We start from the raw sequence: 26593 nt of genomic DNA on the forward strand, positions 1-26593 counted from the left end.
AACGCATGGCTATGTCCACTGATGACTGAAGTGTTCCCTTTCAAGAATCGGGCTTAATAGTGAGTTAATGTACGGTGTAGGACTGCATTCCTTTTGCTCCAGAATGTTTTTTTTTTTCCTGGGCTCTTTCTGAGTTAGCTGGCAATCTTCCTTTTGGGAGCATGATATTAGTATTATAAACTCCTTCTTCTTGACTACTCGGAAGTGTTGGGCATGAAGACCCCTTACTGACTGGGTCTGGAAACCAAGCCAGAGATCCATGTTGTTCAGAGGCACTTTTGCTACTGACGGTGACTGCTTCCCTGAGGTCCCTGGGACAGCAAGGATTACTTTTCAGAGCTTTGTCAGGACCAGATTGGCAACAGACTTTGAAGTCTGTAACTCTGGAGTAGTTCACTGGTTGTTGGCTGTTTGCCTGAAGCCAGCTGGTTTCAATGGTAGAAGCTGTATTTCAGGCTTGGTTTGGACAGGAGAAGCAGTTAAAGGCTTTTGTTAAATAAGGGAGTGAGAGGAACAAGGGGGATAAGGTGGGAATAGGACAGCTGAACTCAATGAACCTGTATTTGGGTAACTAGGATGTTCATATTCTTAGGTAGTATTTCCCATCCCCAGGGATGAGTCTGTCTTTCCCTACATTCATCATGCTGAGGTCACAGAAAATCATGAGGTTTCTGGACTAGATTCAAGTGCTTCCTGCCATTCTGTAGGAAATAAAGCCACCTCCAAAAGCTAGCTTCAGATCTCAGCAAAGCTAGCAGTGGTGAGGAGGGTCCCTTGCAGGAGCTTCCATTGCTCTTTCCTGATCACTCTCCTCCCTCATGGAGTGGAGCTAATGTGCATTCCTCCACACCATTAATTCTGATCTGTGGAGGTGTTGAGTTTCCACTGAAACTAATGAAAGGGTCTTCTGAAATTCAAGCCATCATTGTGTTGAAATGGGGGATGGAGGCATGGAAAGGAAGAGAGAGAGGATCTTTCCTGAAGAACTGCATGGAGGAATTGCAGTATAATACATCTATAAAAGCTATGTCAACCTGCTGCCAGTTTGGATTGATTCAACCCACCATTGACAGTAATGTTCTCAAGACAGGAAAGTGCTGTGACACGAGACATGCTAACATACGGCTGCATTAGCCTGGCCAGATCCTGGAAGCAATTTTATCATGAGGGAGGGGAACCAGGAGGGTGATCCTGGTTTCTGAGACAGACACATCTTCTGGGGAATGCTGGGAAGGCCTGTGGAGTTGCTATGACAAGCACATAACCCAGCATGCCTCCTGGACAGTTGTGGTTCTCCCTCTCCTCTGCTTTCCTCCCATCAGTTGATTATGCTCTTAACGTGAGGTTTTTTTTGACAGACATTGTTGGAACTGCCCGTCCTGACGAGAAAGCCATCATGACCTATGTTTCTAGCTTCTACCACGCCTTCTCAGGAGCCCAGAAGGTATCGCAGGATCCCAAGCACCCTCCACAGAGCACACCTGGTGCTGCTGCTAATGTCCAAACCTTTTTTTCTTTCTCTCTCTCCTCTCTAGCTACGGGCATCTTTATTATTATGTTCTTGGTAGAGTTGGCTGTTGGTTCAAAGTGGTGGCCCAGACATAATACATGGGGCAAGGGAGCCAGGAGACCCATTTCCCTCTAGTCAGTGGTACTTCCAGTGGCACCTTGTATGCTAGCACCTTGGCATGCACACAAATCCAAGGGAGTGGGGAGGTCTGCCTTCTCCATTTGCCTTCCGAACTGCTGCCCTGATGGCTGAGGACCTGCACCCCCTGTTCCTGGGAAATCTGAGCTAGGATGCTTGGTCTCACAAAGGTGGAGACCACCACGTAGATGCTCTGTTCAGCAGGACACTGCAGCCTGACCCCTGGAAACAATGCTCTTTCAAAGATGGAAGAACAGAGTTGACTTAGCGGTTTTATGAAAGGTTCAATGAATACCCAAAGCTTTATCTTTTACCTTACGTATGCTGCAGGTTCCCACACCCTTGCTACAAGGTCTGAACCTGCTGCTTTCTCAAGTTGTGCCACAAATTCAGTCCCAGTTCACCTGGGGCTTACAAAGCATATCTAATGAGTATGTCCATGGTGATTTTGCGAACAGAGCACTGATTATCAAGACTGAGATGCCTGTTCATTTGTTTCTTTTACCCCCTGTTTTCTGACCCACCACGCTAGAAATGGGGCAGTTGAGTCTTTGCTGTGTCTGGCTTAGCCATTTTCCTGTTGGTAATAGAGTCACTTAAGGAAAACATTTTGTAGGTGAGACTTTGTAAACATCTCTCACCAAAACCAAGCAGCTGTGTGTACTTCAGTGCCGTAGGAACAGGCAGTGCACGTTGCAGCAGAGGAGATACTGTGTAAGAAGCGCACTGCGTAGGAAGGATCTGATCTCTAGCTCCTCAGCGTACAGTAATGCCTTGAGCGCCAGCGTTCAAACCTCCAAACAGCCTATTTGCATCCTTGGGCCAGGCCCCTGGACTGCAGCTGTGAAGGTGCATAGCCCAGATCCTCAGCCCTGGATACCCCTGAATTTTGGGGGTGGGTAGGAGGGGTGCCGCTTTGAGCCACAAGCCAACGCTGCTAGCCACCTTCTGATCTGAATTCCCAGCTCTCCGCATGGAAATGTTTGGCCTGTCCTGCAATGCATGATGGGAAGTTTTCTCCCCCTCTCTCACGCCACCCATGACTGTTTTGTTTTATTCTATGTGCTGCTTCTTACTTTATCCTTTCAACCTCTTTTCCTTCTCTGCACAGATATTATAGGCACGCTAAGGCCGGATGAGAAGGCCATAATGACCTATGTCTCATGTTACTACCACGCCTTCTCAGGGGCGCAGAAGGTGAGACTTTACCGCTAACAACCCCTTCCCCACTCCCTGCCCTGGCCTCTGCTCCTCTCCAGCGAGGAATGTGCCAGACCCCACCCTGTCCACCCCAGGGCATTTGCAGGGATACCCAAAGCATCCAGCAGTGTGCTTGGATGTGCCATCTGTAGTCTTGCTGAAGAAGTGATGAAAATGTCCTTTCAGAAAGACTTGAGCTGCTTCTTCCCTCCAGTTCCACACCCCAGTGGTGGAGAAAGTACTTGGTAAAGCTGGCATCGAAAGATGAATGTCTGCTCTGACAGAGTCAGTACCTTTCAGTGACAAGTGGGCATCATCCTGGCCAGCTCCAGAAGTACCACAATCAAATCAGCCTACTCCAGGAAATTGCAGCCTGTCCCCCTTGAGCTGCCATCCTGCCTTCCACACTCAGCCCCAGCTAGGTCAGTAGTCTTGTCCTACGCTGAATCATCTGTGAGCTGGTTACGTAGCACTTTTGTGCTCCAGCCACAAAGCCAATTCCTACCAGGCCTTGAGCTTTCCCAGACTCACATATTTCTTCATTCCTTGCTTCACCCTTGTCATTCTCCTGTTTCCCAAACCACCTGTATCTTTTATTTCTCTTTCCTCTGCCCATTTCCATAACTTCAGTCTTTCTTCCTCTTTACTTCTAAGTCTCTTTGCCTGGCATTGGGACATTTGTCCTCAGAGGAACCAAATAGTCAGAGTTTGCTTTTGAGCAAACTTCCTCCAAAACAGCAATTTCCCTGCAATCCTTTGACTAGGAGAAAAAGGTCCATCCTTTCCTCCCATGTCATAGCCTGGCTGGGCTGCAGCCTTTCTGCAAGATCACGGTTAATTTCAGATTGGCTTTGGAACAATAAGATCCGAAATTCAAGACTGCATTCTTCATGTTATGAGCAGATGTAAAATCTCCCTGTTTCCCCCAGCCACAACTTCTTTCTCTCACTAGGTCTTTTCTCTTTGAGAGACAGTCCATGTGTTGCCCAGCTTGAGGGCTAAATTGACTCCAGGAAGAGTCCATCTCTTTTGTACAAAGCAGTGCTGATGGTCGCAGCATTGATGCAGATACACCATGCTGATGCTGCCTTTCAGAGGGCAAATGTAGGCAGTAGGTTCCAGGGAGCAGCTCTTTAGTTCAAGCTTTTTGTTCTCTACCCTGTTCCATATAAATTATGTGATACTGTCTTGTTTACAAGGAACTGGGAATATGTCCCGCAGCAGTGTAGTAGACTTGCCCATTTGACATATTTTGTGTAGTCATGACTTCTCCGCTTTGTAGATAGTTCAAAACCCTTAAGACCAGGCTGCAAGCTCTGGCCAGCTGATACTTGCCCAGAAAGACTGTAGTCCTAGAACTCATGCCAGCCTGGTGATAAGGCCTGCTGTTTGCCAGGTGCCCCTGAGACACTGCTCAATGCTGTCTGCTTAACTCAAACAACTCCAGATTGAGGAAACAGCAAACCACACTATGAGGAGGGTTGTGGCCTGCTGCAGGAGCAGCCATGCCCCTTGCCAGTCCTTCCTCTTCTCTTTGTGGCGTTACATGATTTAGAAACCTGCTCAGCAGGTCCCATGCTCTCGTCAGCAGTTTAGGTGGATGCTAGGTCTCCTGGGATAACTGAAAACAATGTTTTACTGTCTCAGGACCTGAACCAAGTAGCTGGAGCAAGAACTAGAGATGGAGCTTCTTAGTTATTAAAGCTTCAGTTCCATGTAGTCTAACTGGCTTATAGGGAAGATAAAAGATTTAATAATTTATTAATTTTTAGCAGTCCTGATGGGCCAGCGACTCAGCTGTGCCCTGGCAGGGAGGGCACAGCTCCTTTTGGGAGCTGCCCTAGCCATATGTTAGCCAACTGCTGAGTGACACAAATTCAAACCCCCAGGCAAATGCAAAGTGATCACTGAGTACAAGCCCCAGCCTAGATTATAATGTGTTGCCACCTTGTGTGTGGTTAGGTGACTTACTGTGATATCGCTCCATTTTTCATTCAGATTTTTCATTACTGCCACCAGTCCTGAAGGGGAAGTCCCATGAGCTGCTTTCTGCTTCTTTTACTTCTCTTATACTGAGCCTTTGAAGGTACAGGGTCCCCAAGCCTGACGTGTGTGTAGATGGCTGCTTTTTCTTTATGCCATTTTTTTTTATATATATATATATATGTATATTTGTAGGTATACTTGCTTTGGTTGGTTTGCTTGTTTTCTAACTGCTTCTGACTTTCACACTAAATGCATGCAACTACTGGTTGGCTTAATATTTTGTAAACTAGATTTCTGGGGTGAAAATGTCTAACTAACTTTTTACCATTGTATTAAGAGATTGTGTTTGGCGTACAGTATTCTGGGGTGGTCCTCTGAGGCCAGAGGACAGCAACAGGCAGGCATCTTCCCTATGTAGCGCATTGTGGGAATACCTTCCATTATGATCCTCCTCAGCAGAGACCTGGATCCATGACTAGAGAGACAGCTAACCCCACTTGGACTGCTGAGTGGCCTAAGTCAGGGTTGAGAAGTACAGAAAAGACAAAAGGCAGAGCAATTACTGCTACTTTGGCTATTCGGAGTTCCATTTTGAGACCACCAAACGCTACACGGATATCACACAGCAGTTTGGTATCGAGCAGAATGCCCTGGGCTTGTCCTCCCCACAGTCTCTGAGTGCATGCAGTATACTGTGTCAGGATGATTCTGCACTGAAGCTAATCAATTCACACAGGTTCTCTGAGAATACAGGTGTGCAGCTTCTACACCCCAGGATGGTGCACCTTCTCAGTGCTGCTCCATGCCTCGTGGACATCCTGGCACGTCTGCAGCCAGCCTGAGATCCGAAATGCATCATTGCCTTTAGTAGTGTGGGGAAGCCAAAATGGCGTTTTCTGCTCCACTAATGAAGGTGTAGGGGGAGCTGCCTTGGCCTCATGTGAACATTTTAGTGTGCCGCTCTTCTTTTACATGAAAGTGTTTACTGAGGTTCCCATCACCACAGATCAGCAGCAGTATGGCAAGTATTTGTGGAGGTTACCTGAAAGCACTGGGATCCTTTTGTCCTACCTTGCTCAGAGCAAGTTAGTGCTTATGACATTAATGGTGACAGTGGCCACAGAGCCTTTCCTACTGCTGCAGCAGCAGCATCCTGTTGCATAGAGCAGTCTGGAGTAGGCAAGAACCATTGGGAAGCTACAACTGGTAGGGGAGGGAAAGCCTCTACACTTCAGCCATTAGGATAACACAAATAATGTCATAACTGCTGACATTCAGAGGGCTTTTGTGTTTGGACAGATGTTCAACATGCGTATACAGACACACACATATTTAAAAACTTGGGCAGCTGAAGGAAATCTGTTGTTGGATACATGTAAATATGCCTCTGTGAAATGGGGTCACTCCCACAGAGCTGGATGCTGCTGCAGTGAGCTCCTGGGATCTAAAAAGAAGAAAGTTAAAAGAGTGTACAGGGACCATCTCTACTGGGATGACTGAGATAAACATTTGGCACCACCAGTTCCCTGCAGTCACTAGGCATATCATGGAAGGGCTCTGGCAATGTCTTTTTTGACATACTATTTTATCCCATGTCTATAAAGTTTTCTCTGGAAATCAAAAAGCACTCCATTAACATACAAACTTTAGTTAAAAACAGATCAAAGTACAAGCTTTCTTAAATGTAACCATCATTTGCAATTTTTAGAGATTTTTTTTTTTTTAAGTGAAATTGCTCTTTCTCCTGTACAGGTCCCTCTGATGTGTTTTAGTTAATATCTGTGTATCTGCTAGCTGGCCCACTTTAGTGAAGGCACAGATAACTGAATATATGTTTTTACAGCTTCTTACAAATTATTAAGATCACCAGATCCCCTGGGACCTTAGCAATCCATACATCACTGTAAAGCCTATGACCATTGCTTTTCATGCTGCATCACATCAGCTGCAAAAATTAAAGGATTTTTCTTAAATGGCCTTGGAGGTTGAATAAACAGATAATAAAAAGCCTTTTAAAAATAGAAAAAGGTTAAACTCACCAGCTATAAGCTCAGCAAAACTTCTTTTAGCATCAGTCCCACACATAGTTTTAAGGCAGGACACAGCATTCGCAATTGGCCTGTTGTAGTGTTGGCATGTGCCGTCTCCTCTTCATCTCCACTTCACCTCTGTAGGACGACTACTCCATAGGGGTGCTGTGGGTTCCCCAGGCACCAGGGGGATAGCTGTACTGCGGTAAAAGGGTGCTGAGCAATCCTGACACCCATCACAGGAGCACATCCTTTGAGGCTTTGTGGCATGGCACCCACTATGATAATGATAAAGGGAGCTGATATCCACAAATACATGCTGTGCAAAGATCAGCCTGCTGTATGGTCCCCATGCCAAACACATGTATGGTACTCCAGGACGGACTGATTGCTCCTGAGTTCATAGCTGGGACTTCTCTGATCCTTACTTTGTTCCAAATTAATGTTTTAATGTGTTCAGCTCCTTGCAGAGAATAAGGTTTTTGTCCCACAATGGGGGGAAAAAAAAAAAAACCCTAAATTGTAACAACAGGCTCTTTTTGGTGGGACTTGTTTTGGGAGCGTAAGCAGAAAGATTACCCAGAAAGGGAAAAAAAATTACCCTGAATACATGGTAGGTGTCATGCAGCAAGATGCTGGAGGAGGTGGTCCTGTAATGAGTGCCAGAAGTACAGGGAAAGCTGGAAGACAGCTGGGCAGGATTTAAGGTTAGAAGGAGTATCTACCACTTTCTCTTCCAAACAAAATCAGGAATTTTCCAAAGTCCACTCTATGGATTAACTCTGTTTAAGTATTTCTTCCCTGGGGGAAAATCATGTGTAGAGAGTCTCATCAGCTTGACACCACTCAGTTACTGGTGTTGCAGCTCTAAATGCTGGTGAGGGAAGTGGAGTTGGTGGCAGAAACCCTCCTTCTTTGTAAAGAGGCAGCCAGGGTTCCTCTGGTAGGAAGCAAAGAACGGGGACCTCTTCTAGGAGGTGCTTCAGAAAAGGCATAGAAGTGTGGTTGTCTCACAACACATAGGGTGGGATCAGTACAGCTGAGAATCTCTGAAGGAATGTATTCACCTGAGAAGGGAAAAATACATTATTACAGAAGGTCAGATGGAAAGCAAAGAGGCCAGAACAGACATTCTGAAGCACAGACAGGTTGCTAGAGCTAAGGGTAGGAGATTTTACCTGCAGGTATGTAGCAAGAAGCTAAACTGCAAGCTTTAGGGTTTTTTTTCTTTTTCTTTTTTTTTTTTTCATGCTTTTCCCTTCTGGTTTTCTTCTCTTCGTCAGGCGGAGACAGCAGCAAATCGTATCTGCAAAGTGCTGGCAGTCAACCAAGAAAATGAACAGCTCATGGAAGACTACGAAAAACTGGCCAGTGATGTAGGTGTCCATGGTGCTGTTGGTTTCTGGGTGGTGGTATGTGGAAAGGAATTGCATTTAATGCTGATAGCTAACCTTGGGGAATGCTATTGGCCCATGCTTCCCTGGAAAATTCTTGTTTTTTCCCCTTCTAGCATGAGAAAAATGAAAGATCGAACTTACCTTAAAGGCAAGAGCAATCTACTTCAAAACAGAAAGTTTCCGTAGAGCAGCTTTGAGTTTCTCAGTTTATTAAGAGCAGCCACAGAAATGCTAAAAGTAAATGAAGAAATCAAGCTGGTTTAACTTGCATTCCTCAGGATTATACAACTTCATAATATCTTTCATACAAATTTTATGCTAATCAAATCAGGTCAGGAACTGGATCAGAGAGAACGGAAGTTAGAGATAATTGAGGAAAGAAATACGCATTTGGTGATAGAAAGAATCTGTGTAAGATACAAGCTGGAAACTGTCTGGTTGTCAGGCTGATAGACTGACAGCTGTGAAACTACAGAAGTGACCAAATGTGGACTGGAGTGTGTTTGTGGAAGATAAGTAGGGAAGGGAAGATGGAGAAAGAAGGGCAAACATAGCCTATGAGCCTGATTTCAGCCTGGTCTAAAAAGCATGGGACACTACTCACACTGTAGACTGCCCATTGCATTAGCATTTTGCTGGCTCCCCAAATAGGTTTGCTAAGAAGGGCTATTCAAAAAGCAACACTTCAAGGAAGCTAGGGTGGGAAAAGTGTAACTGGAGGCAAGAACTTGATTCCTCCTGTCAGACCGTTCTGGAGATAATGTGATTTACAGCATCCTTTGGTTATGCAACAGTTCAGGAAAACTCTAAGTCTTTAGTGTAATCTGAGGACATAGTTTGGTCCTGATTCTGTGAAAGCTATGCCCTAAGCACGTTGGATTGGCAGCGCTGCAACAAACAGTACTGCTTAGTGTGGTAGGGAATGGGCTACTCATGAAAAAAAAAAAAAAGTACTTCCAAAAAAGCTGGCAAGCTTTTCTTTACAAGCCCTGCTGGTGGCAGAATCTTTCTGACAGCAAACATAAAAGTAAACGGTCCCTGGTGAGATCACCCATAGTTTTAACACAATTTTCAGTTCAAGGCTTCTTGTCATTGCTCTTTTCAGCTGCTGGAGTGGATTCGTCGCACCATCCCCTGGCTGGAGAACCGGGCTCCAGAGAACACCATGCAAGCCATGCAGCAGAAACTGGAGGACTTCCGGGACTACCGCCGCCTGCACAAGCCCCCCAAGGTCCAAGAGAAGTGCCAACTCGAGATCAATTTCAACACCTTGCAGACCAAGCTGCGGCTCAGCAACAGGCCAGCCTTCATGCCTTCAGAAGGGAAAATGGTCTCGGTGAGTGGGGATAACTGCTGGTATTTACCCCAGCAATGCCTGAAAAATGGGACTCCTTTTCTGCCCATGGGTGGGCAGAGAATGCCCACCTTCAGAGTAACCTACTCTGTGGTATGAACCCTACAGAATACAGTTCAGTGAGACCATAATAAGAGAGGGTCAAGTGATCATTGCTTCCCTGTATCTAATCCATATTCTGAGGCTCTTCACAAGTTGCATGCCTTTATAAGGACATGTCTGGGTGCCTCATTTTTTCTCATTGAAAAATGGTTGGGTTTTATTGAAGTTTCATGTGGGGAAGTGTTTCAAGAGGGACTCTTGTGTGGACAGGTATATCCTGACACTGCTAGTCCTGCCTGGCACTTCATCTTACTGATCTGTGTGCACATCCCTGTGAGATTAAAAGATCCCATCCACTCCCTCCAACCAACTAGAGCCATGTGGCTCATGGAGACTAATACTGATGTACACCTTCCCCCCCCCCCATCTTCTAACCTGCCTTTTCTTCTTGTGCTCCTGTCTCTAGGATATAAACAATGCCTGGGGTGGCCTAGAGCAGGCTGAGAAGGGCTATGAGGAGTGGTTGTTGAATGAGATCCGGAGGCTAGAGAGGCTGGATCACCTGGCAGAGAAGTTCCGGCAGAAGGCATCCATTCATGAGTCCTGGACAGATGGTAATGCCAACCTACATGCTTCCTATTACCTGACACAGTGCCGTCCATTATGTAGGGAGGAGATGGATCATGCATAGGTCCTTCCATGAGATTTTCTTCTTGAGACTGCTAGGTTAATTTCTTATTTTAATAGAAAATAATGCATGAAAATCAGCTTGATCTCTGTTCTGCTACATTATGTGGCCACATCAGCATTCCGTAACTGTTGCAAAGTGAGAACTTTGGATAGAAAAGAGCTACAGAGCAGAGGAAAAGTTATCGTATGGTAAATGCTACAGTTGGCATTTACAGGACCAGCATAGCCCAGTTCGCCTGTACTGAGATGCGTCCAGTGTAAACCGTGACAGCGCTGGCTTGAGCTGCACTATATGCCCTCTCTGTTGCTAATGGCAAACTCACACTTTGTGATTTGAAAGTGAGGACTGTGTCTCTGGGCCAGCACACGTGAGGGAAAGCCTTGGGCAGAGTGTCTGGAGTTGGGCAGATGCCCTTTTGAGGGCCCCTGAGGCTGCCTCAGTGTGGAGGAGCTGGCTTTGGGGGAGTTGGGTCCTGTCCTTCATTCTACTGTCCTTTGGCTCCCTCCCCAGGTAAGGAAGCAATGCTGCAGCAGAAGGATTACGAAACTGCTACCCTCTCCGAGATAAAGGCCCTGCTGAAGAAACATGAGGCCTTTGAGAGTGACCTGGCTGCACACCAGGACCGCGTGGAACAGATTGCTGCTATTGCACAAGAGCTGAAGTACGGGACCCCAGCGCACGTCCCATCCTTGGGGCCAGAAAGGCTTAATCAGCTTTGCCCTCTGCCCTCTGGAGAGCCACAAATCACTCCCCAAAAATGTTGGGAAGTCCCAATGTTTCCAAACAGTATCTAGGATACTTCTCTCCAGTATCTGGATGCACCAGAAGAGCAGGCCAGAAAATGGATAAATTGTGGGTGCTGATGAGGGGGTGGCAGAATTACATTCCCAAGCCAAGTTTCCATCCTCTTCCAGCTTTTAATGCTTCTGCGAACCCTTTCCTAAAGAGCCTGACCTGCCACTGGCGCCTGCTAGGTTTCAGAGTTATAACACCGTCATGTTTTTCCAGGCACAGAAGGAAACAAAAGAGGATTCCAGCCTCTCAGTTTGCTTTCTTGTATCAAAAAAATGCTCCTTATTCTGTCACGAAAAAAATCTGCTGATGCTTAAGCCAATCGTGGCCTCTGCTACCACCCTATCCCTTTGCCCCAGGAGTACTGCACCTATGCACTATGGTCAGCACTTGCTCCAGGGCATTGTCACAGCAGCTCAGCTCCCTCCCTGCTTCCCCCAGCTTGGAAACTGTCACCTCCACTCCTTTTCCTGGAGTGACAAGTGATGCAGGTTACCGGGAGAAATTGGGGTCTCCTCAGGGTGGGAGGTTGATTGCTAGGGATAGCAGGCAGGTAAAAAGCTGGCCTCTGCAGCACAGAGAGAGATATTTTGAAACCCTGCATGCACATTTCTTGGCAAAAACAGTGTGAACAACTTGGCTTTGACTTTGTTTCCTATTTTAAAAATATTTATATATCACACTGGCCTATCTCAAGTTATTGTCTGGGCTAAGATCAGTACTCTTCGGCTGAAGGACTGTTTTTCTCTAAAAAATTGGGATTATTGGATCAAGACTGTTACCTCCTTTAACAACACAGATTTACAGAATTGCTGCCTTGTCTGCTCTGGGATTGACCTTGGAACAGGAGGAGGGTTCAAGGCAATCCTCCATGTCAGTAAGATTAAAACCGAGGCTGGCTAGTCAGCAAGCATTAGCTGACCTACCACTTCCAAAGCACATGCTACATGCCAGCCAAAGCAGCTGCTGCTCTAAGAACAATAGGGGAGGGTGGGCCCTAAGTTGGGGGAGAGGGGATTTCTTCCAAAGTATGAGAACAGTGGGCTCTGCTGTCCTTCCAAAAGCCATCTTCCATCTCAGCAAAGATGCCAGGTCCTGAAATCTTTTCCCCCCAGAGATACATTGCCAGGGAGACGGAAAGAGTCTGGAGGAAGCCAATGCAGCTGTCCATGCCAGGCGTATTTGGGGACACAGCACATTCCCCTCCCCAGCAGTAGTGGTCCCGCACAGGTGTGTTACAAGCCAGGCTTTCAGAAGCAGTTCTTCCGTCTGCAGTGCTGGCTCTGCAACAAAGTAGACCAAGGAACTGATCTGGATTAAAAACCCAGCAAAGAGGTTATTTTTAGCACAAATCGGTTTCCTGGCTAGTTTACTGCAAGACTCCACAGTTGTGCCCACATACCTCAGGAGGGCGATACAATGGTGGTGGGAAACAAGGCTAGGGCAGGCAAGGCAACCTGCATTACTACTTGGAGAAATGTTGATCAGACACACTCAGTAGCCCAGTGAGTTATTCTGCTTTCTTTTTCATGGCTGACACTTCCCAGCTTGGATGGTCACCCTCTTCCTGCAGGTTTCTCCATCTTTGACCATGTGCAGAACGAAGAGCACAAAGCAATACAAGACCACAAGCTTCAGCTTGCCGCCTGGCTCTTCTTTCCCCAGCCATACACTTGTCAGCCTGTCTTCCATGAGTGCCAGCCTATAGACATGTCAGCAAAGCAATCCCTGTCAGGCATATAGGAGAGAAACCTACACTGTAATTCTGGGATTGTCCTAAATAAATGAACGGATTGTGTAAATTAGCTATTCCTTGCCACCCATGCTATGCAACTTTTAGAACTATTTTAAACAGTTTCTTTGCATTCATAATAAAATCTTCACTGCTCGTTCTGATGTACAAGATGCACATAGTTAGCATGCATGATGTTCTTAAGCAGAATACAGGGGCATAGTCTGCTTATAGCCTGCTTATTCCCAGCTTGAGCAAAAGTCTATACTGCCTTCCCCCAGCGCCAAGTTATTCCTATCAGGCAGTTAGCAGCAGTGTTTGTTGAGGCCTTGGGTGGTGGTTGTTTTTCTTCCTGTTCTGTGTTGTTTGAGGTACCATAACATACAGTCCCCAAAACTATATACTGCTGTCTTACTGGCTCGCTTTACTTGCAGAGACCATGAGCTTTTTGTCTGCATCTGTCCTCAGGCTGATAAAGATTTCTAATGGGTTTCTCTTTCTTTTCTAAAAGGTCTTTATTTGACTTCTTGTCCTTTTTTTCCCCACTCCTTATAGCGAGCTGGACTATTACGACTCTCCCAGTGTCAATGCCAGGTGCCAGAAGATCTGTGATCAGTGGGATAATCTAGGTGCCCTAACCCAGAAACGTCGAGAAGCCTTGGAGGTGAGACATGTTACAAGTTGGACCTTTGGGGTTATGTGGGTAGGTCAGGTTGTTTGTGGGAAGGAAGCTGCAGTGGGCACGAGCAATCAATTTCAGATCTTTTGTGCACTCCTAGAACATCCCGGTCTGTAAACAAGGCCTAAATTTTAGTATATTTAGCCTGCTTTTCCCCTTACAGCCCAATAATGGTGCCATTCGTTTGCTCAGGCTATTGATTTATTTCTATTTTTCTGGGTTTTGTAGTTTCATTCTGCTTGAAAAGACTGCCCTTGTTTTGTTTTACTTCAAAGGACCTCAGATTTTTCCCTCAGAGGAGGAAATCCATGCTGTGTGTAATCTCTTAACAGCAGAAAGACTTTTACCATAGTACAGTCCTGGGTGCACCAAGGAGGTCTGAAAGGAAGGAGCGGTTTGGATAATCCACGTATATATGTGATTATTCTTTTCTAACCATCTTTCCTGTTTTTCTTTCTTTTTTCATGCATGCCCAGAGGACAGAGAAGCTACTGGAAACGATTGACCAGTTGTACCTGGAATATGCCAAACGAGCTGCCCCTTTCAATAACTGGATGGAAGGGGCCATGGAGGACCTGCAGGACACATTCATTGTTCACACCATTGAGGAGATCCAGGTACAGAGCAGTTATTTTTACTAGTCAGGCTGGGACAGAGAGAAGTCAGGGGTCTCCTGGGTGCCTAGTGGTGCTGAGTTTGCAGGGTATGTTTTGGTTCTTCTGCTCTAGTGAATGAGCCTTAGCAAGAGAAACACAAAGGAGTAAGTTTTTCATTGATTTCTGCCCCAAAAATGGGTCTCAGTATGTATGAAACATGCTTATGCCATCCTAGCTAGACACAAAGAAATGAAAGTGGATTTTTCAGTGTAACTCCACAGTCTTATTAATGAAAGTCTGAAAATTGAGAGAATCTTTTAGGATCTTGTGGGTTTTTTTTTAACCCACATGAGCCAAGCTTAGTGCTGCTCACAGGTCTGCAGGTCAGTTGTCCCATAAAATGTCATTTTCAGGTCATTTGGCCCTATGTGATAGGATGTGCCGTGAGGGAAGTTTTTGAGCTGCCAGCTAGGTTTTGGTGCTGAATACAAGGAAGATCAGAATTGTCCCCTTTGGTCGTGGATTACCATTTGAAGTGAAAGTCTTCCTGCATCCTGCAAGACAACAGAGACAGTATCTCAGTTTTCCCCATTCTGAAAAGGTGTTAGGAAAGCAAGTTGAGGTATCTACAGGTAATTTTCTGGACCTTTGAAAGCAGGAAGTACTCTTCCCTGGGTTGCAGTCAGTATTTCTATTTCTCCAGCTTGATTGGCTCATGAAAAAAAATCCAAGTAAGCTCTTTGCAGGAATGACTGACAGCAACATGGCCATCAGTGAGGCAACAAATGGGAGACCAACAGAGAACACACGGCAGCCAGGAGGGTGGAGGGGTAATAAAATAGCCCTAGCCTGGTATCAACTCAGTTACTGAGCTGCTACTTGTGTCTTGGTGGACTTGTGTCCACCCTTCCCTCCTGAACAAAGGGGTTGATTAAGTCTTTCATAATGCTGAGCAAATCTGAACAGCATTTAAACACTTCCATCATCTCTTTGTGACTGCAGTATCTTTCCCAGCCCCCCAAGACTTGCATTACATCTCTGGCCACTGCAGCAGCTGCAAAATAATGAGTCACCATGTAAGGAATGTATTTTACAAAAAGTAGTTACAGTGTGTGTGTTGTAAGAGAGTGGTCAATCATGCAGTTTACTTTCATTCTCTCTTCTGTCCACACTGTTCCCTTGGTTATCCGTGCACGTGCCTCTCTGTCCCCGATTCTTTTTGCTGCCTCTTTCCCTGCATTTGCTTTCCTCGTCTTGATCCTCCAGGCTTCTGGGATGAAGTACCTTAAAGGCCTGTAGAAGCAGTGGGAGATGAGCCAGGACCAACTGGCTTCTCAGCTGTCCACAAACTACCAGCAAGCGTGCCCTCACCGTCGGTCCTTGGAGGACAATCTGGGCACCGCAGCAAGATGGGGAACAGAAAGACCCTGTTTTGTTCAGGGAGAAGGAGCTCGTTTCCAGCAGCAGGAGCATATGTTGCCTGTGCGAGTTTGCTGTTGGCTGGAAGACATTCACCTAGTTCTAACTGACTCTGATCAGACTGAATGTGACTCATCTGACTCATATTATTCGTCTCTAGTTATGTTAGGTGTAGAACTAGTACGTACCCAGTGGGAGACAAAAAACATGGCACATTTACACTAATGAGACATGACTGCTTTAAAGTAATGCTAGTAGTCAGATCTTCTTCCCAAAGGGGCTGACAGATAGTCATTGAGCAGTGTTGGAGAAATAGTTCCCCCTAAATTATGAACCAGATTTATTCCACCATTTCTGGGATGTTATCTCTGTCACTGGTCACGGGACAGAAACAGAGGGAAAACAAGACTTCACATCATTTAACTACTTGAAGCAGCCTGTTTAGTGATGCTGAGAGAACTTGAAAAGAATATTAGAGTAGCCTGCTTTGTGTCCTGGGAATATATAAACTTTTGCAGTCACTTCTGCAGGGATATATTTGCTGAAGAAGCTATTCAGTGACTAATGCTCTTACCCTCCCTTTGCTGCTGCCTTTCTTCTGCAGGGATTGACCACAGCCCATGAACAGTTCAAAGCCACTTTGCCAGATGCCGACAAGGAGAGACAGGCCATCCTGGGAATCCACAATGAAGTCTCAAAGATTGTCCAGACATACCATGTCAACATGGCAGGAACAAATCCTTACACTACAATCACCCCGCAGGAGATCAATGGCAAATGGGAACACGTGAGTTCTTTCCAGCCTTGCAAGTTAGTGCGTGAGGATGCTGCTGCTCTATCAGTGGGACGCCAGGAAGTGGATTACTTACTCGTCAATTGCCCTCTTATGCTTACTGCTGAGCTTTTAGGATTTTTGGTCATTTGTTTTTGACTCAATTGCCATGTGCTTGGGAAGTGGAGGAGGTCTTTCATATCAATCCCTAAGGGTGTCAGATCCTTTTTACTTGCTATTTTTATAATGAAAGATGCTAAATTAAAAGCTTTGAGGTTTTCAGTCCTCAGTTGAGCTGAAAAGCAAGTAAGTATGGCATGTGAGTCAGTATCCTTTTTCACCATTCAACCCTTCAGATGTTTTATCTCCGCAGCCAAGTAGTCTTCCCTTGCTGTAATCCTGAAAGAGCAGCTACTCTCCATAGCAGCTGTGCTGATGGTTCTTACTACCAAACAAGATCACCAAAGCGAGATCTGAACAGGATCCTGCAATTGAGTTAATATGAGCCACCAAAAACCCAAGTAGTGAATGGAAGCTTCTTCTGGTCTTCCATGGTCCGAGATGAGTTTGCAGCATGCATCCTACAGCAGATAGGATTCACATTCCATGAGCTTTCCCACCCTGTCCTAAACCGTATGACTGCTTGTTTTCAGTGCAAACACCCACTCCTCCCTTCCTTGCGGCAATTTCTACATTTACTATACATGTGCCTTTGTATGTATAAACTGTGCGCTTTGTTACTCTTTGCTGTAGGTGCGGCAACTGGTTCCCAGACGGGATCAAGCCCTGATGGAAGAACATGCTCGCCAGCAGCAAAATGAACGACTTCGTAAACAGTTTGGTGCACAGGCAAATGTCATTGGACCCTGGATCCAGACCAAGATGGAGGTAGTGCTTTGCTTATTTTGAAACAGTGTCTTTTCCTCTGTGATCATCACTTATATTCTTATCGTTGGTCCTTCTTGACCACCGTCATGGTCATTCTTCCTTCAGTTTGCAGCAAGAGAAACTTTCATAGAAAATATGAAGAATCCCAGGATTGATATCAGTTACTGAAGTGCTTGTACTTTTTACAAGCACTTTTTACTGTTTAGTACAGAGATAAAAAGCATGACTTAAAATGGAGAACACTGGTATTTTAATAAAGTTGTGTTTATATGCAGCAAATTAAAGACCCTACATCAGAAGCATATTTTATGTAACTGCTTTCACAGCAATCGTCTTGATATGCATGACAAAATAAATACAATTAGCATATCAAACATCAGCAGAGGAGACATTTTTAAGGGACATCTTTCTTTATGTAAGATTTGAGTTAAAGGAATTGGAGTTGATGAAATGGAAAAACACAAAGCTATTACTGATGGCAGGAGCTGTGAAGAAGAGAGTGATTACAGAAATATGTTTGTATGAAGGGTCTAAGTTAGTGGCAGACAGTACATCAGAAAACGACCTGGCTTAGTACACTAATAGCTTATGGACTGCAGTCCTCTTTTTTCTTTTTTTTTTGGTGTCTTTGTATTAGACACATCTCATGTGACTAACCTCATTTGGAAAATGTTCAGGGCTCTGCTAAATTTTTTGCTGACACTGTTTTGGCTCATTTAAAGTAACTGCTCCATGAGATTTTTTTTTTTTTTTTTTTTGAATCATCATCCTGTGTGAGTGTGAAATAGCTGCAATAAATATCAAGCATGTTGAGGCTTGTTCTTCCAATGGGGTCTAACTCCTTTGGCTTTGCTAATGCAGGAGATTGGCCGCATTTCCATAGAGATGCATGGGACCTTGGAGGACCAGCTCAGCCACTTGCGGCAGTATGAGAAAAGCATTGTGAATTACAAACCAAAGATTGACCAGTTGGAAGGAGACCACCAACAGATCCAGGAAGCACTTATCTTTGACAACAAGCACACCAACTACACCATGGAGGTAAAAGTTTTGGCAGCAGATCAGACAGCCTCATCGGCTGTGGCCAGTTAGCATCAGCCACATCCAGCTCTGGCAACGTGTTGTGGTTCTCAGGAAAATGGAAAGCTTGGCAATGTGGCCAAGCATGCAACAACATGTTGCTGAGTTTTTTTTTTTGCTTTGTTGTACTTCATGCCAACCCATTCCAATGTACTTCCAAATACAGATAACAGAAATAACCTGAATGAGATCAACAGTATTGCTTGAAAATTGGCTGGTCTTGTTTCTCCTGCCACCCAGCTGTGGCAGCCTGTTAGCTGGGATTAGAAAGACCAGGGGAGTGCTGGTGATTTTGAGCTGCCACAGCGTGGCAGAAGAAAAAAGTCCAACAAAAGCTTTTTAAAATCAGAGTCTGGCTTTCTGTTGACAATGTGAGGTTTCTTGGAAGCAATCTGAGTTCAGCATGAGTCCAGCAGAACACAGACAGGCTTTGAAACTTGTCTTTTGGTTTCTGGCCAGCTCTCCATTAAGCAACAGCAGAGGCAGTGGAGCGCCAGCGTCTTCCAAGGACTGTGGTTTATTTATTTTCTTGGTAAGGAGAACTTTCTGCCCAGCTAAGTCCTAGAAGCACTGGGTTTGATTCTTATTTGTGTAAAAGGCCCCCAGTATCTTGCTCTGACAAGGCAAAGGAACTTTGTAATAGGACCAAGGCTTCCTTAAGATCAGGAATTGGCCTCTTCAATATTTTTTTCCATCAAAATTCAGATTTTAAACATCTTGTTGGCTCATGCAGCAGATGGGAAGGAAGCTTTTCTGAGCAAATGGACTTCTCCTGCCTTGGCCACCCACCAGGATCACTTAATTTGCAACAAGTGGCACATTTGATCCATTGGCCTCAGAAGCAGAAGAGCTACTTTTTAATTTTAAAATTATCCTGTCCTCTTTTTCCAGCATATCCGAGTGGGCTGGGAACAGTTACTAACAACAATTGCTAGAACCATCAACGAAGTGGAAAACCAGATTCTGACCCGTGATGCCAAAGGAATCAGCCAGGAACAGATGAATGAGTTCCGGGCTTCTTTCAACCATTTTGACAGGGTAAGTCACTGCTGACTGCAGCTTGGTAAGCTTACAAGCTTCCATGTAGGCTGCACAGTGCAATAAAAAGCAAACAGTCACTGTGATAAAACTAGATCAATAGAAGAAGTTTCCTTCTTAAAAACGCTGCTGCTGTGGAGCAGTCATTCCTGTGAAGACTACTAAGTGACCATTAGCCTGGGAGGAGAAGTGTATCTTCACAGGAAACTAAACTGCTAAGTTTCCTGATAAAGCTAAAATATAGAAAGTTTGAAGGCTTGTTTAGGAAAGTAGACTTTCACCCCGTCTTTTCCAGAGAGCAGACTATTATCTTGATTTATAAAGGTATTTGGAGCAGCTGTCTTCCACTGATGTACCATCACATAAATCTGTATTGAAGAAACAGGAGCAAACAGGAGAAACTATATGCACCACTGCATTGCATGACGTAGATAAACCCTGATGTAAAGCCTGCCTTGCCTTACTGTGGAAATACATGCCAAGGCACTAGCGGGTACAATAAGAAAGGAATTCCTTAAAGGAAATTATCCTCCCCTCAATTTGCCAGCCTGTCTGCAGCTCTTCCGTTTACAACCCGAATCACAAAGGTGTCATGCAGGGAAGCAGAGGCAGCAGCCCAAGCCTGAAACTGGCTCCATTATCAACCCCTTCAACGCTGTCTGGAAATCCATGAGCAGCCTGCAGAGATACCAAGTCAGTGATGCAAATATAGGTTGTTCTCCACCACTTGCTCCATCAGCCAGACTGTTTGAAAGGTATCCAGAGAACAGGGCTGCAGCCTGCCTGCAGAGATTGGCCACACTTTCAGATTGCTGAACACTGGTTATTTCAGCCCTTTTCTAACTGCCTAAGAAAAACCAAAATGGTGGTTTCTTTTCGTAGCAGAGGGACCCATATGTTTTGACCTTCATATCTTTGCCCCTTCCTCCGCAACAGTCTGAATGATAATGCAGAGAGAACATGGTTTTCTTATCTTCAACTGTGTATTTGATTCATAAAGGCTTAATGCTAACTTTAAAAGCTGATTTTTTTGAGAAAAGTCACTTGGAATTGGCCCTACTGTCCTGTCTTGTAGCTTCCTTGATCTAGCCAGAGATGGTGGCAGCAGGCAGGGGCTCTTCTTCTCAGGGACTGCCCTGAGCTGAAATTCTGCAGGCTGTTGTGGGGATTCTCAGTTCCTGTGGTAGCTTGTGTATAGTTTAATGATTACATCCAAACACTGGGGGAACAAGAACTGAGCAAAGGGAAGAGTAGCTGCCAAGCTGTGTTGTGCTGTGCTGTACAGCAGTGCTGTTTGCAGAGCTATTTCATTCAAGTGAAATAGCTTTACCAGTCAAAGCTCTACCTCATGTGCAGGTCTCTCAAATACAGCCTTAATACTGCTCCCCTGAGCTTCAGCTGGTTTTCCTTGTCTGTTCCCGGGATGCCCTAAGCTTCCTTGAGTGTGTTGCCAAACACACCTGCCCTCACCTCCTCCTTTAGTGGGACTTTAGAAGATTAAGGCAATGCTTCCCACCGCCTCTGCCTGCTTACCTGCACTCTGGGTTACTAGTGAAACACAGGGCTTCTGGCACTATGGATAACAAGTAGTGACATGAATAATTTACTTGGGAGATGGAGATCTTGAGGCTTCTGAGCATCAACTGTTTTTGTCATTCAAATGCTGTCAAGATGTGACGAGCTCTCTGAGAAGGAACTGTTCCAAGAGCATTTTTAGCACATCTCAGGAGAAATGTCATTGTGATATCTAATGTTGTGCACTTTTTTTCTTCCCTGTCTTTCTATCTGCATGTCATTCTTCCTCTCCCTCTCTCCTCACCCACTGCATGGTGCACCTGTTTGTTGTCCTTCCATCTCCCTTTGATCTCCTCTTTGTCTCCCTTCCTTCTGCCCCACACCATCACCCCACTGGCACTGCATGTCCTGCTGCCTGGCACACCGCATAACCAGGACCACTCCGGCACACTTGGCCCTGAGGAATTCAAAGCCTGTCTCATCAGCTTGGGTTACGATATTGGAAACGATGCACAGGTACTGAATGCTAGTGGTGAACACAGTCAGGTGTTAAACTGTGAAAAATAACAGTTTTTTCCTTTCTTTTTTTGTTTGTCTTAATCCATCTGTCATTGCTGTTCTTGTGTTTGTCTATATATATGCATCACTTCTCTATACTACTTCCTCCTTAAATGTATTTTGGTATCTATTCCTTCTTAATTCCCTAATTGTTTGTCTTGGGAGAATTCCTTTTATGTCTTCAAACTATTCCATCTACTTCTGTGTCACTTAACACTCCTTTTCTTGTCCATCCCTCAACCTGTCTTGCTTGATATCTTCATTCCTTTGTTTTTAATCATCAATATGTTCCTTGTGTGTAAACTATTCCATGTCCAAAACCACCTTTGCTTCTTCATGGCTTCATAAACTACCTTTCCTCTATTGTTTTTCGTTGTTCTGTAAATCCTTCCTTCCATCTCCTCCCCCCTGAAACTCATTCTTTGTAATGTCTCCTGTGGTTTCATTTCTCCCTGGACTGTCTACCTTTTCCCTCTTGGCTTTTTCCATCTTTGCATCATTCCCTGTAGAAGAAGACTGGTATGATGGATTGTGAAGATTTCCGAGCCTGCCTTATCTCCATGGGTTACAATATGGTAATGTAGAGCTCTCTGTCAGTCCTGTTCAAAGTGATTCTCGTAGGCACCTTCAAAAATAAAGGGAGAATGTGTAGTGAATGAATCAAGGTAAATACAGCCTTATTTTCCAGAATTATCAGCAATGGATGTTAAATCTAGTACTAGTTGTACATATAAAATTCTTGTCTCACAGTGGTAGCTGAAGGTAAAAAAATGGAAATCATTGCCTGAGTCCTGTGTGTTTCAAATAGGGATTATATTTATCAAACTGTGTAGCTACAAGTGGAAGAAACAATAAACTTCCTTGTATCAGTACCTGCGCTCTGCATAGCACATACAACCTCCCCAGCACTAAGCATCAATTGAACTCATCTGGAAGTATACACAACCTGATTTCTGAATACACTCAAACGCTGCTCCTCTCAGTCCTGTCATTTATTTCACATCTCTCTTCCTGTACATGTAAGTAAGTTCAAGTTCCAGTCATCCTCACTGAAGCTTTTCCCTCACCAGAGTACCTGCATATTCAGAACAGTAACATGTGGCGCCTTGAGAGGCATGATAAGTAATAGGAACAGCTTCACTAAAGACTGATGCTTATCACACAGCAGAGAGCATAGTGCAGAAATATTCAGCTGTACTCTCAGTATCTTTGCTCCTGATGTCAGACAAAGCAATGTTCATTCATCTTACTCATCAGCCCAGTATGAATATAGACATTTCAGTGTAGTGTGCCAAGCTGCAGTAATATTTGATCAGATACCTTAATTACTCTTGAAGGTATACTGTTCTAGATATGCTAGAAGAACCTGTTCCCAGGAGGAGACTCTGCTCTGCTCTCCCCTCCTCCTTACCTGGGGAGGAAGGAGTCCTGGAGATGGGAATAGATTACCTTCTGCTTATATGCCAAAAAAAAAAAAAAATGCAGAAAAGTATGCTACAAGGTTATTGCCTCTGTAGCATACTTCTGTAGGATCTTCCCTGTAAAGGCTACTTCCTTGGGCCACTCCAGATATCCAAATCCTACTTTCCAAAGCCTGTCTGGCTGAGATGAACCAGATACTATTAAAGACCCCAGAGGTGCTTCTTCTGGTGGTTTCTGCTCTGGCAGCTGAAGAGAACTGTAAAAGTTCTCTTCTAGTAAATAAAAGGATTTGAGGAACACAGATCTTCAAATATTGCTACAGACAGCTAGCATGACATGTATTACAGAGAAATTTGCATCTATTATTCCCTGATAGGAGCATTGTCCTAGAGCTAGGTGGAGCTGGATGTTATCCTGAGGCACAGCTTACAGTATTTTATTCCAGAGGACAAATTAGTGGGAAGCATTTGTACATAACACCAAGCTAAAAAAGAATGACCTGATAAAGCAATTAGAAATGGTTTCTATTTGGCTTTGTTTTTCTAGCTGTGAGATATGCTGCTGAACAGTTTCTTCCCACTTTCATAGCACTGCTGCCCAAATGTCCAGGCTTACATGACTCTCTTGTTCTCCAGGGAGAGGCAGAGTTTTCCCGCATCATGAGCATCGTCGACCCTAACCGCTTGGGTGTAGTGACGTTCCAGGCCTTCATCGACTTCATGTCCCGGGAGACAGCAGATACAGATACTGCTGACCAGGTTATGGCTTCCTTCAAGATCCTGGCTGGAGATAAGGTCAGGCTCCACACCTTCCTTTTCTGCATCTGTGTTGCTCCTGCTTTCCTTTTTCTCTCTTGTCTCTGAGAGAAAGTGTCGAGGAAAGCACTCTCTAGCATGGAGGGTATTTTCACAGGAACATTGTGCAGTGCTGGAGGAGTGCAGGGCTAAAGTGTGGGTTAATGAGCAACCTGCCAAGGCACTTGAAAGTCCTGTTCAGCTGTCAGTCAGAACTTTGCTGCCCACTCTTACTTTAAAAATTTAATTAACAGCTTGGTTGCGATTTGTTATTTTAAAATGTATGAACGAATTCAGCAGATGGTTCTTGATTAGTCTTGAAAAACTATTAATTACTGACTGCTGTAAACTTGAGATGATCTTTCTCAGATATACATGTGTCACTATCAGTTGTTACACAATCAATAGTATATTTTTCATTGAGGATGTGTTGTATCTGCAAGAGGGGCATCTTTTAATAATAGAAATTGGTTGAAAGTAGGAAAACTCACAGGATGATACTAAAAGTATTGATTTTCTAAATTTGCATCACTAGTGGAACCAGCTGATAGAAATATTTATGTAATCTTATTTTTCTCATATAACAATCCCCACTAATCTTTTATGTAATTGAACAAATAATATGTGCATGCAGTATTAATATATCTCTATATTTGCTAATGATTTTATTCATCTCACTTGAAAAGTGGGATACCATTTCTCAGATTGTAATGGCTTTCCCTTACATCCAGTACTGGTTTCCTGTTTCACTAATAATCTTTTTCATAATCTGTAATGTAGAAGTTCATGATTTCCATCCTTTAGGCATCTACCTGACTGAAGCCAGTCCTATTGCCTGAAAACTCCACATTATTCAGATAAGCTAATCACTGAATAAATAGGTACTTTTGGATACAGTATTACTTACTAACTTTTTTACTCTGTACAGTATGTTAAATATATTTGTCAGTGTTTAATATGCTCTGGTGACTCTAACATGAATCAGACAGTATTTCATTATGAAGAAAAATACCTCTTACTCATTTCAATCATTAAACTGAAAGGCAGGTAAGGGGGAAAGAATTAAAAGTCACAGGAGAGAGAGAGACGGCGTGAAACCTGAACCATTATTCAGACGACTGCAAATGCCCATGAATCAGTTAGCCAAAGACAACATACCAGTTAGCAAACAGGCAGCTATTGTTACTTACTGCATGGAGAGAAGCCAAGCTACCTTATCTCAGCTCAGTGAGTCTCCAGAAGCCGAATTTATATAGGAAATTTTGCTTGCTTATTAGAAATGGTGGCTGTGAAAGGCAAGGATTGTTGGGGAAACTGTGGAAGCAATACGAAGTGTTTGTCTGCTGTCTGCCTTAGTGCCACCAGTCAGAGCTAGTGGGGTTGGCTCCTGTCCTTGCTCTGAAGAGGGGGAACAACTCCCAAGCAGCACAAGCGACTCCTGCCAGTGAGAGACGGGGTCCAAGTGAAATTTCTGCTTCCTCCCATTTGCTTTCAGCAGGACTTCCATTGTCAACAGGAAGGCACAGTCTTACACTAACACCTTACCTACCCCCAGGTCTTTTCTTTAGGTGTGCCAGTGTTTCCTGCAAAAAGCATTCTTTCTCTCCATTGTAAAAAACATTTTCTTGTCCAAATGGTGGAGACTGACTGCATTTCCTACCAAGGCATATGAGCGGAGAGCTCCCTGTGTGGGTGTACAGTACTAGTCTAGTTGTTGGGGTCCTGTCCGTGACTGTTGTTTGCTGCCCCAGGGCGGACAGGGCATGGTTGTCCCTCTGAGGAAGGTCAGTTTCTGAAAGTAACAATCACCTTATCATTTGTCCTCGTTGCAGAACTACATCACTGTGGATGAATTACGGCGGGAACTGCCTCCTGATCAGGCTGAATATTGCATTGCTAGAATGGCACCCTACAACGGCGGTGATGCTGTACCTGGTGCCCTGGACTACATGTCCTTCTCCACGGCACTCTACGGCGAAAGTGACCTTTAACTTTTTTCTGTCCCACCACATGCTCCCTCCCCTCTCCCCCGTCCAACACGCCCTTCTTTCTCTTTGCAAAGCAGCCTCTGCTCCGCTCTTTTTTGTGTTTCCCTGTTTAGCTTCAGATAACAGATCACATTTTTAAGTGGGGGGGGAGGACATTGACATGGGACCGCCTACCTTGCCCTTGAAATGACAGTTTACAAAATTATTTTGTGCAAAAAAGTTACGTTTTAAAAAGAACAGACATATTTTATTATAGAAAAAGGTATTTTTCTCCACCAGATTGAAACTTAAAAAGAAAATGTTAAAATATTGCACCAAATATTTTTTGTTGTGACATAGGAAGTTCAGCACAATGTTACATTCCATCTTTTCCAAAAAGAACCAAACAACAAAACGCCACTTGTTCTGTTAACTTTTACATTTGCGTATGTCTCTCTTATCACGTATCTTGGGAGGGGGGAAAGCACACAAGTGCATTTGTTTGCTGGTTCACTCATTTCATGAAAATATTTTATGATAAACTTTTGAAATTGCTGTGTTTTCTAAGGAAAAAATAATGTACACAGCTCATTTTCATATTTAATTAAAAAAATACAATATTCCTCCTATGTTTATCAGTGCACAACTTTTTTTGTTGCTGCGAGTTGTCTGGTTTCACAACATGAAGCTTGAGAGTTGATAACTTTGATATTGCTTGTCACAAACCATATTAAAAATTTCTTGTGATAACAAATCTAGACTTCATTCATTTGTATAGTAAAATTGTTTAATTCTATTTAGTTGAAAATACAAACACAATGAAGAGGATCCAAAATTAATGTTTTTTAAATTGAAATTACAATACTTTAATCTTCCTTTCCCCCTTAATCTTTTCGTTCTTGTTGAATGATGTTGGAATTTTCACAGCTTTCTTACTACTTTAAATTAATGTCTTATATAATTTTTAACCGTCCCTGATACACCCACATCTCT

At 44.2% G+C, this 26593-nt stretch overlaps 1 protein-coding gene across 4 annotated transcripts in view; it reads left to right on the top strand.

Annotated features, from left to right (window-relative positions):
• The window catches only part of ACTN1 (actinin alpha 1), a 91189-nt gene extending 64835 nt beyond the window's left edge, over nt 1–26354 (top strand). For 2 of the 4 annotated variants that reach the window (XM_075103118.1, XM_075103121.1), the window contains 14 exons: nt 1359–1444; nt 8148–8240; nt 9367–9597; nt 10124–10271; nt 10859–11009; nt 13428–13536; nt 14028–14168; nt 16171–16353; nt 17092–17226; nt 18088–18267; nt 19198–19344; nt 21295–21375; nt 23475–23633; nt 25466–26354. In XM_075103118.1, the coding sequence (XP_074959219.1) occupies nt 1359–1444; nt 8148–8240; nt 9367–9597; nt 10124–10271; nt 10859–11009; nt 13428–13536; nt 14028–14168; nt 16171–16353; nt 17092–17226; nt 18088–18267; nt 19198–19344; nt 21295–21375; nt 23475–23633; nt 25466–25624 (2003 nt within the window). In that variant the 3' untranslated portion in view covers nt 25625–26354. Of the gene's footprint in view, nt 1–1358; nt 1445–8147; nt 8241–9366; nt 9598–10123; nt 10272–10858; nt 11010–13427; nt 13537–14027; nt 14169–16170; nt 16354–17091; nt 17227–18087; nt 18268–19197; nt 19345–21294; nt 21376–21926; nt 21993–23474; nt 23634–25465 lie in introns of all 4 variants that reach the window. The other 2 variants (XM_075103122.1, XM_075103119.1) reach the window with 2 other exon arrangements.
• The last annotated feature ends 239 nt before the right edge of the window (nt 26355–26593 follow it).

The sequence above is a fragment of the Phalacrocorax aristotelis genome, chromosome 9 (genome assembly GCF_949628215.1).
Source record: "Phalacrocorax aristotelis chromosome 9, bGulAri2.1, whole genome shotgun sequence".
In the NCBI taxonomy this organism is placed as follows: domain Eukaryota; kingdom Metazoa; phylum Chordata; class Aves; order Suliformes; family Phalacrocoracidae; genus Phalacrocorax; species Phalacrocorax aristotelis.